At 41.8% G+C, this 10982-nt stretch overlaps 1 protein-coding gene across 1 annotated transcript in view; it reads left to right on the top strand.

Annotated features, from left to right (window-relative positions):
* Positions 1-303: 303 nt before the first annotated feature.
* CDC45 (cell division cycle 45) overlaps positions 304-10982 on the top strand; it is a 753019-nt gene continuing 742340 nt past the window's right edge. The window contains exon 1 of the mRNA XM_069620055.1: positions 304-492. Within this exon, the coding sequence (XP_069476156.1) occupies positions 442-492 (51 nt within the window). The 5' untranslated portion in view covers positions 304-441. The remainder of the gene's footprint in view (positions 493-10982) is intronic.

Here is a 10982-nt window from a genome sequence, read left to right as displayed (position 1 = left end):
CGTCAAAACGTTTTTAGAATCTGCTATATGTTCAGAGGCTAAGTTTCGTAATTGAAATATTTTCATTTATAAATGGCTGCCTCAATTGCGTTTGACCTTTCACCCCGTTGTCCGACTCCGCAGCCTAATTGGCTGAGAACTGCTGCTCCCTCGTCATCAGGTCCTGAAACGTCAACTCTCTCAAGTAAACACTGAGAGGGTCCTCGGGTCTCCCCAATCAGAATCCACAGCGTCCAGCCGCTGGGCGCCCATTGGCCGCAGCCGGACGGAACGCAGCAGCTCTATTGGCTGGCTGCTGTGTGGGGGGCTGGCCGTGCTGCAGGAAGTCGCCGTGTCTGAGCGTTTGGCGCCAGCTTTGACAAGTGTCTCCCTGAGCCCAGACAGCGGAGCGCCCTTCCAGAGCCGGCGCAGTGCCCTCGCTTCCCGCAGCCCTGAGACAAAATGTTCGTGGCAGACTTTCGCCGGGAGTTCTACGATGTCATCGTAGGCCAGGTGAGGGGGGCTGCGGCAAAATGGCGGCGGGTCTTATTAATGTTATTATCCCAAGCCGAGAAAGCACGGCGTTGGGATGTTTGGGGGCGGAGGCCTTTCCTGAACCCCTCCCCCCCGCATAGAGCCCTGAGCTGTTACTTAGGGGAGTGACCCTATCCGGGAGTACAACACTTCTCTTGCTCCCACCTGTGTTCGAAGTCCTACGTCCTGGCGCCCCCACCCAGTATCTCTCGGATGCGTCTTTTGTTTTCTTCTTTTTATTTATTTATTTATTTTTCTGGGAATTTCACCCTCCATGAGTACTACCGCAACCATCCCTTACCTCTGCACTTGCACGTTCTGAGCACTCACAAGGCATAGGTTCGTCTCCCCTTCCCTTTATTCTCATTATTTGTTTGTACTGTTTTATTTATCTATCTTGAAATTCATTATCTACCTTCCCCCCCTGTGGGCGCTTTGAAACAGTCTTGTTAATTGTAACCTAACAAATGACCAATAAATAGATTTAATGTATGGATTTTCGTTTTTTGTGTACAATTAAACAAATGAGGTTGTATGGTGACACACAAATACTTGGTGTGTCAATATTTAAGGATAATTACTAAAGTATGAACAACATGGACTAATATGGTCAAGGGGCCAATTTTAAGTATGGTAAAAACTAGATTATGAATAACCATAGCACCTAATCGGATATGGTTTATACTTAAAGGAGAGATCTATGTAAAGAGGGAACTAAAAAAATCAAACAAGGAGACGGCCATAATGAGGTAACAAAAAAAAGGAGATGACTATACTGTGGGAACTAAAAAAAAGAAAAGGCTGCTATAATTAGGGAACTGAAGGAGACTTCTATAGTAAGGGAACTGAAAAATATTCTCTTTCCTGCATAGGTGTCGGTGGATTTTTCACTAGCAAAAGTGACCTCTTCATTTTTCACCCGCCTTGTCATTTGAAAGGGTTGACCAGTATGATCTCACCAGTAACTGGATTTACCACACATCTAGATGGCTGCATTAGGCGCACCAACCCATACCACTGTCATCTCCACTCTGACGCCGGGAGGCTGAATATCTATTACTTTCCTTTGGCCCTTTAGATCCAGCATTCACTCTTAGTTTCAAAAAGAGGTGTGAGCCATCTAAAGGCTGAGCAGTTACTTTGTCCTGGTGTATCTTTGCTGCTGTTCGTTTGTTGCTGCTTTCTGGTAATGATTCTTTAAATGTACCCACCCTGCTCACAGGTGAGATTTCACAGGGTTTTGCTGTAGCACCTCTTTCCCATCTGGACTCGGCATTCAAGGAATAAAATAAGCAGTGTTGCATAGCGGTTTACTATGCAATTCTGTAGGTTTGCTAATCAAATGAACACTTATGTAGCAAAGTTAGCTATTTAAATTGCCCTCTTCAATGAAAGCACAGCTCACCCAGCATTCCTCTCTTGCCCTCAGTGCTCTTGGCCCTCTTCTCTGTTCACTCCAAGTGCTAATGGAGGGAAAGTGCACCAGTAATCATCACCTCCACAATGCCGAAGGCATGTGTAAGAGTGCTAGGCAAGAACTTCTTTTTTTTTTTTTTTAATAATTGCATGACAGTCATGCAATTCCATTCCAAAAATGAAAGTTTTTACGTGATGCTTCATTACAGTATTGATACTGTAAAACACTGCATCATCTCCATGCTTTAAAGTAAACTTTGATAGCGTATCTGTATTTCATAGTGTCAACTATATTTTATTTTGTTGGGTAAAATGCATCATGTTGACTAGTGAACTTTTGAAAATGTACATGATCTTGATGGCAAACCTAGTTCTGTAACCTGCAAGGTGACAACTGGTGCTCAACCCATGACCAAACTCGTACTCTTTGATATTCTATATGATCACTCTTTTGCTTTATACCAGGTGAGATGACCACAAACCTACAATATTACACCTAGTTTGGCCAGTTCTATGCCTGCTACGCAATCCACTCTGCTTAGCCTTGCTTTCCTCTTACATAATGAATACACAAAGTGAACTAAATGCTTACGAAAAGTAGTGATCAATAGATCCGTCCAGTCTGTACATCTACAGATCTACTGCAATACCAAACACTGTAGTTGGCCTCTAGAGCTCTCTTTGGTTTTGGATTGTATTTTATATTACCACCTGCAGGAGTCGGCTGGCAAAACTGTTTATAGAGCCTTTTTATCATAACTATTTATTTGTGTCAATACATGCAGCTAACCTTTTACATTTTACAGACACTCGTCTATGGCTCGCAGTCTTTTCGCCCACTCGCAGTCTAGTAGATTTTATGAAAGGCGAGTAGCATTTACAACAGATGTTTTGAAACCTTTTTATTTAATTTTTACTTTGTTTGCAGTAAAGGTCAAATAAAAGTTTCACTGTGCATGGCTGGCTTCTGAGAAGCAGCAGTGTGCCAAACAAAGTGTGTTTGTAGTGACGTGCACCATTTTACAGAAATCTAATTTTAAATTTGTCCTCCGTTGCTATGGGTCGAATGAATTTCTCTTAGGTTGAATAGGTAAACTAAGTTACCCGACCTGCAGGTCTAGCTGAATTAAGTTTAAAGAATTTGCAAGCATTGACTCCTCTCACTAAAGTCTTATTTCAATGGTACGCACAACTGCTGTATTGTTGCTCATTTCATGTCTTTGGTACAAATAGCTTCTGGTGACATTAGCAATTTTGTACACATCGTTAATCAAATGGGCCTGTTTGCTGGTCACAAATATTTTAATTAGCAAATCAGTTCTTTAAAACTAATTAATGCCTTGGCATTATTGCAGGGTGCTGCTTTCATGTTTCACTTTTCTCAATTTGAGAGCTTGAACACTCCCAAGAAAGTGGCTGGCTTTGCCACTTGAGCCGAGAGAACATGACAATTGTAATGTGCTGGATTGGGGTTAAATGTTGTGTCGTGGTGAAGGTTTGATGGCAGGTAGGAGTTGATATATTAACGGAGGCTAGAATTGTTTCTGTCCACAATTCGGTGTAAAGGTTTCTTTCTACTGATTTCCAGTTGGTTCTTGTGCACTTTATTGTACGATTCAGTATCAGAACAAGCGCTGTCCATGATACGGCAAATGATCTAGATCTGGAGAGTCAATGGTAGAATGCCACTATGCTTTCAATACGGCCCAAGCTTGCTTCTGTAATGGCAGTGTCAGTCTCTGACGTTTTCTCCATCAGTCTGCGGATCTACTGCATTAGTCCTTCTCCAATTAGATGTATATGTGGGCAGCATGGGTGAATTTGGTGGATATGGAAAAATAAAAGCTAAGACCCATGGGAGTGTGGGGCAGGGCTTGGGGAGGGGTGACTGTGCATGGGAATATAGTACATTGCATTAACTGAGGCTCCCATACTATAATGGGATGCAATATTGTGCCTAGCGAAGTCGTGTCATCATGGAGTAGATGGGGAAATTAGTTGGTTGTTCCTTTTTAATGCAATTAGTTAAGGACATTATTTTCCCTTTTTTTTTAATTTTAATGTTTGGATTGTTGGCTAGGGCCCTGTAGTTTGATTCGGATCTTAAGTTCAAGTTTTCATATTTTTGACAGTTTCTTCCCCTGAGGATGCATGGATGGTGCGACTGCTAGAAGGGAGGGAGATGGCTCTTTATAGGTTTAGTCACTCTGGCGGGAAAGCATTTGTGGATTGAATCAATGACCTGCGTGTCTACTCATGAAAGCAAGATGGTAGTCTTCAAAGTTGGCTAAATTTAGCCTTCTCGGGTGCTTTTTTTTTTTTTTTTTTTTTTTTTTTTTTTTTTTTTTTAAATTGGGTCATCAATGCCCTTTGAAGAAGAACTTGCGTAAGTGTATAATTTCCAATGGGTGTGAGCCGCACCATTTCTAGACTCTCTGTCCTCCTTCACCAAGTTGGATATTTTGAGGACAAAGCTTCACGTTTTTCTTTTATCCATTTACAGGCATTTATTAGGGTTACACTTCTTGACTACAAGTATTTTCCAAACCATTTCTCAAGATACCGGTCATGACCACTCCCCTTATTTGAGGCTGAAGTCTTCCACGTAACTCTTCGGCAGTAGTTTTTGTGGAATAATCTCTAAATTGGTAGAATATCCATATAGGCTACGATAATCATTAATGGTTTTTAAGAGTGCCAGAATGGATAGGGATGATAAATAAGGGAGTATGCAGAATGTTCTTTTTTTGCTAATGGTTTTCTAGTTGTATTGCTTTAATGTGTGTCGGAGGCTCCACAGGGGCGAGCGTGGGCATCGTCATCCTGTACCCCTTTGAGTGAGAAATGTGCAACAATTTATTTATGCAGATGTAAGTGGTAGGTTGTTTGTATAGGCCCTGTCCCTAAAATGTTTCCTGAACTCAACCACTCTTGAGACCTTTTTGTAAACGTTGTTTTTCTCCTTTTAATGTGATTTCAATGGCTGGCTCTTGAGTGCGGTTACTAACTTCGGTTAGACCACAAAATAATCTGGTGTTTATCGCACAATAACCTGCCTTTTATTTTTTAAACTAATGCATAACATGGGTTGTCGACAAGTCTTGCGTTTTACTATTATTGGTGGTTAGAATAAGTATTCAAAGATGCAGCAATGCGCTGGAAACGCTAGCGTACAACCCGATGCTAAATTAGATTTCAATAAGTGACTTCATGATCCTGTACACACGCTCCTTAATGACGTTGTACAAACCTAATATTATATACACTTATTTTTATCGATCATACCCTATCACAAGGTATACTTTCGAATACAAGTATTTTCAGTGAGTGTGCCGTTTCTCTTTATGTCCCCTGTGGCTTCACAAGGTGTATCTTAAGTACAGATTATTTCAATGAGTGTGCCTTCTTCCTTTTGCCAAATATTGGTATCATTATTCCAGTACACCAATACAAGGAGACAAAATACACTAGTAGCAAGGATTTGTTACATTATTATTATAAGCTCTAAAACGAGGGTTACAGAACTATTGTAAACTAAAAGCCAAAGGCTGACTCATGGCCATGAGTTTCCCCCACTGTATTTTGTCAAGGCAAATTATTGGTTCGACATCAAGGCATACATTCGTTTCCAAAAATTGATTGGCAGAGTTTGCCAATTGAAATGTTCTTAATTAGAAAACCCCATTTGATTAGCAATATTGCACTAATATTATTGTCACCAGAAGCTATTTGTTCCCAAGACCTAAAATGAGCATACAGCAGTTTTGTTTGCTGCTGAAGTAAGACATAATTTGCCTTGGGTATGAACTGGGACTGACCTCTCTTATGGCATGGATGGAGTGGAGGTGGCTATCCATGTTCAGGCTTATCCTTGATTTCCCCCTATGAGGATGTAGCCCTATCAATGCAAAGATCTGATAACGCTTTCCTTGTCAATCTCAGCCTAAAGTGCAATGAAATACTTGCTAATTGAGACTGCACCTCTGAACTCCTTGTCCGAAATCCTGATAAAGTTAAAGGGCTAATTAAACAAATGGATTGGATACGGACGATCGCTAAAATGAGGTTGGCGGAACCTAGATCAGTCTTGTCTTCCTATTTGAACAAATCATCTGATCCAGACACTAAATCAGAATTTCTGAGGTTTAGATTGAACTTGCTTCCAACCTTAAATTCTTTCTATTAGAAATAAGGAAGAGTATCCCTCCGCTATCTGTGATAAATGCGATGAAAAGGAAAGACAGTCACTGCAACATCTACTGTCAATTTGCCCAGGTACCTTGAACCTGAGAGAGGCTAGATTTCCGAGCTTTGTATATGATGTATGATGGTTGAACTCTTATCTATCCCAAAAGATTGTTGTCAGGTAATGAAACCTTTTTGACTGCTGACATTGTGGCTGTTCTCAAGGTCTTGCAGTTAGGGGGGAGTGGGCCTTTCCTTAGCCCATTGAGGGGTGACTTGGGGTAATTAACTTTGACTGACTGGAACAGCTCTTACAGGATCTTTAATTTTTCTTCAATTTATTTTTCCCTTTTCGTGAATCAATGTGTTTTCTTTTATCTTTCCCTTTCCTTCTTTCTTTTCTGCTTGTATTTTCTTTCTTTGATGCTAAGATGCAGAATTATCTTGTGTTTTAAAGTCTTTAGTATTTTGTATGATCATGTTTTCCTTAAGGCAACAATACCATACCATATATTCTCTTAGTACTTCGTTTTGTTGTCTAGGTATGTCAAGAGTTTATTTGCTTTCTTATTTCAGGAGAGATCTGCGTTTCAAAATTGTTTTTTTTTTTCTTTTCATATATGGCTAAAACACCAATTAAAAATAAATACATTACCGAGATGAGTCGTGCCTTGCAAATTCTTTACAATTCCACACGACCTACGGGTCGAGTAACTTACTTTACCTACTTGACCTCAGAGAAATGCACTCATTCCATCACAATTGATGATACATTTAAATGTGCTTTCTGTAAAGTGGTGCATGGCATCACAAACCCACTTTGTTTGGCACACTGCTTCCACTCGGAGGCCAGCCATGCACAGTGAAACCTTTATTTGACATTTACGGCAACAAAGTAAATGTTAAATTAAAAGTTTCAAACAACCCCTCTAAATAGTACTCGCCCTTCATAAAATCTACTAGTATGTGATTGGCCAAGGACCTTGAAACCCCTGGACGAGGGTCTGTAAAATGACAAAAAGGCTCTGAAAACGGTTTGGCCACTTAGCTCCCACAGGTGCTAATATATAATGCAATCATAATTGTAGAGCATGGCAAGCTTTGAAGGCTAACTGCAGTCTACGGTAGTGCAGTAGATGTACAGACTGGGTGCAACTATTGATCACTACTTTGCATTAATATCCTGTTGGCTTTGTGTATTCATTATGTAAGAGGAAAGAAAGTAAGACTAAGTAGAGCCTACGGTGTAGTAGGCAGAGAGCTGGATATACTGGATGGAATATTGTAGTTTGTGGCCATCTCACTTTCAGGATAGCTGGTATATAGCTACAAGTTAAGATAGAATGTCAAGGAGTATGGGAATCGGCTCAGGGATTGAGTACGAGTTGCACAGATGTATGTAACCAGCAGGTTACAGAATTGATCTTGCCATCAAGAGTTTGGTCATTCGCATTTTTCCCTCGTCCTCTCCCCTAGCAAAATGAAATATAGTGGACACTGAGATTTAGTTGCACAAACCTAAACTTTACTGTAAAGCATGGCAACAAGGCAGTGTTTTGCAGTAGTAATACTGCAATAATACATTATGTAACAACTTAAAGTTTTAGGAATGGAATTGCATAAGTGTCGGTAAAAAAAAAAAAAACGTTACCACACAACTGTCTTTGCCAGACAGATATAGTTAGCATAATAAAAGTATCCATCTGATTACTTCAGGATTGCAATTATTTGGAAAATAAATTTCTTGTCTAGCACTCCCAAACATGCCTTTGGCACTTAAGAGTGGAGGAGAGGATTACTACAGCACTCTCGCCATTAACCCCTTAGAACTTGCAGAGAAAAGGAGAGTGGAGAGAGCCCTGAAGGCAAGAGTGGAATGCAGGACGAGTTGTGCTTTCATTGAACCGGGTAACTTAAATAGCTAGCTTTGCTACACCAGTCCCAATTTATTAGCAAACCTGCAGAATTGCAACACTGCTTATTTTATGCCTTGTCCATGCAGGGCACCAGGACTTGTCTGAACTGTTGAACACGGCCAGGTGCAATAGCACTAGGTTGTGTTTAGAAAACAATGGGTAGATCTACACACGAACGAAAAAGGACTTACTGAGCTAATACACAATGGGAATCTCGCAATAAGTACTTCGTAGATTTCTTACAAGAAAATCCAATTGAAAATATATTGTGAAGGTACGAAGAAGGAAGGTGTCATGGTTTTGGTTAGACTTTATTTTTTCATTAAAATACTTAACTATCCCGATTGGTTTCACTGCCTCAAACTTAAGGCGATGTCAGTCAAATCAAAGTTCTACCATCTGTATTGCTCTCCTCTGAAAAGTGCACGGAACTACCATAAATCACCAATGCAATTATAAAGCAAATACTTCATCCCAAAAACAGACAGACACAATAACTCACAGCCACGCACGCTTTAGAAGATAATCAGCTCTTTACGGCTATTTATTCAAAGATTACAAGTACATAGAAATAACTCATAAAACTAACATGGACATACATCGCAGAAGAAGTAAAGAAGTCAAAGAAGGAATACATCACCGTTAGCGTATTATCTTTCCTCATCTCGTCCAGAATCGGCTGGAAGACCCCGGGGACAGCCAGGACGAGAGTGCCACAGCTCACAGGAAGGCCAGACGGAGCGTCCTTCTCTGGCTGAAGTCTCGCCTGACCCCTGCAGGTTTCCGCCTATATAGGCACTCCAAAAAAAGGAGTCCATTCTCGAACCTTCTGGAATTGCATCTGCGCAGTTGAGGAACAGCCGTCGGTTGCCAGCTGGGTCAATCGAGAGCTCCCCCCAAGGAATGCAGGGCCTCCCTGCTCTAAAAACATTCTCCACGGAGAACAGTAGCAAGTCATAACAACATTAGCTTTTCCCAGCAGAAATGACCTTGACTGCATACCAAGTTTGAAAAAGCATTGTTTGTCTCAGCACTGTGAATCTAACACTTCAGCAAAATGTGTGCAGCCTTTCACTGCGGAGTGAAGTAAATATCCAACATGGCTGCGAGCGCTCCCAGAATGCATTGCGCCTGCGCCATTTTGAACTAAGCATAAATTAAGCAGAACACCATCCTAAGTGAAATCCTACCGTAACCCTTACACTAAAACTAAAGCGTAAACTAACAAAGTTCCTTCTTCAGTAGAATGTCTCCCTTCTGCTTTTTCACCAATGTCTAATAGTTTTGTCTCAACAGAAAATACCAGGGGGAATTGCCTCCATTCCTCTTGCTTGTAGGCTTCACCCAGTCTTTATCCAATGTCCAGGATAATGATCCCCTTCTCTTAATGTACACTTATGGAGTTCCCAATAGAACGAGGGAGAATGACTTGCTTTCTCCTGACGTTTTTAACACAAGTTTTGGGCCAGCATCAGGAACATGATTCCCCTTCTCCTGGTGTTTGGTTCAATTCACAATATGATCTGGGGGAATGACTCCCTTGCCCTGGCATCTTTATCACAGCTCTTTGTCCGGTACCAAGACTCCCTTCTCCTGGTATGGTTTGATACATTTATTCCACAGAGCTGGGGTTCCGAACCCATCTCGCGAGGCCAGCGGTTTCTTCACAACTGCTGTCCCGAGGGAGATTTTCTTCTACTTTTCTCCTTATTGGTGGGGTCCCACGCCCTTCTCTGGTTATGCCCAACTTCCTTGCTAATACTGGACTGGGGTGGGGGGGAGAGGAAAGCCACCATAAGCCTGTTAGCCCCTCGATTCCCCTCTGGTTTTCCTTTACCTCCCCTTACCTCTCACAGGACTCTGGTACCTTGCCGGAACTTCCTGGTACCAGGGCAGACTTCTCCGGCTCTGTGGGCTTCTCTCCTCTGCACTCGCCTTTGCAGTGTCTTCCTGGCTTCGGGATGCAGTCTGCCTTCACTCTCCGGGCAGAGAACTTACTTTGCGTCATCTTGCTGCTCTTTGCTTCTCTACAACTCTTGTTCAACGTTCTAATCGCCTGCGCTGGAGACTGAGTGCCGGCTGCTTTCTCTCAACAGTACTGGTTACTGCGACTCCTGCCACCACTGTGCTTGTTACGGCTGCGTCTGACTCAGCGGCCGAGCTTCTCTTGTAACAGTCCTTTGTTCGTTTGTATACTTTGTATCCAGTTCCTCCCATGCAGAATAAACAAGTCCTTCATTGTTTCTTCGTGACTGATCCTCATGCCCATGTGGGGCCACCTCATACCAGTGTTATCACAGTTAAAGATCTTTGTCTCCCCTGTTCTTCCTAGCACATTTGGTCTTAGGCCATATGTAACAATAATACATTAGGGAGGGCTAAGGAATGTTGCATTCTGGCAACTTTCATTGAGCTGCACCCCACCTGATAGACCATATCCCCAGAGGGTGAGCCTCTCCCCATGAGGTGGTCCTGCATTAAACCACCTCAAGGGGGACTATTGGGTAACGACTGCAACTCCCTAGCCTAATGGAAACCCCCAACCCCCACGGGTAGAAGTGCTGACACCTTGTGAATTGTCACAATATGCTATTGTAATGTTAATTTGCCTTGACAAAACCCAGTGGGCAAAACTCCTGGCCATGCAGTCAGCCTTTTGGTTTTTTGTTCCCAATAATTGTGCAGCCCTTGTTCCCTTGCAACAAATCCTTGCTACTAATGTATCTGGTCTCCTTGTTTTGGGTCTTCTGGTATCATTATTCACATTTTTGACTAAAGGAAGAAGGCACTCTTATTGACATTATTTGCACTTCAGATACACCTTGTGAAACGGGGTACATAGAGAGAATAGGCACACTCATTGAAAGTACTGGTTGTCGAAGATATACCTTGTGAAGTAATACGGTATAATCCATTCAAATAATTGTATTTAATATAGGTTTATAAAATGTC

Source organism: Ambystoma mexicanum, chromosome 10 (assembly GCF_040938575.1).
Source record: "Ambystoma mexicanum isolate Mex_15411 chromosome 10, UKY_AmexF1_1, whole genome shotgun sequence".
Lineage (NCBI taxonomy): Eukaryota > Metazoa > Chordata > Amphibia > Caudata > Ambystomatidae > Ambystoma > Ambystoma mexicanum.
Note: the sequence above shows the minus strand (reverse complement) of the source record. Positions and strands in the feature narration are given on the sequence as shown.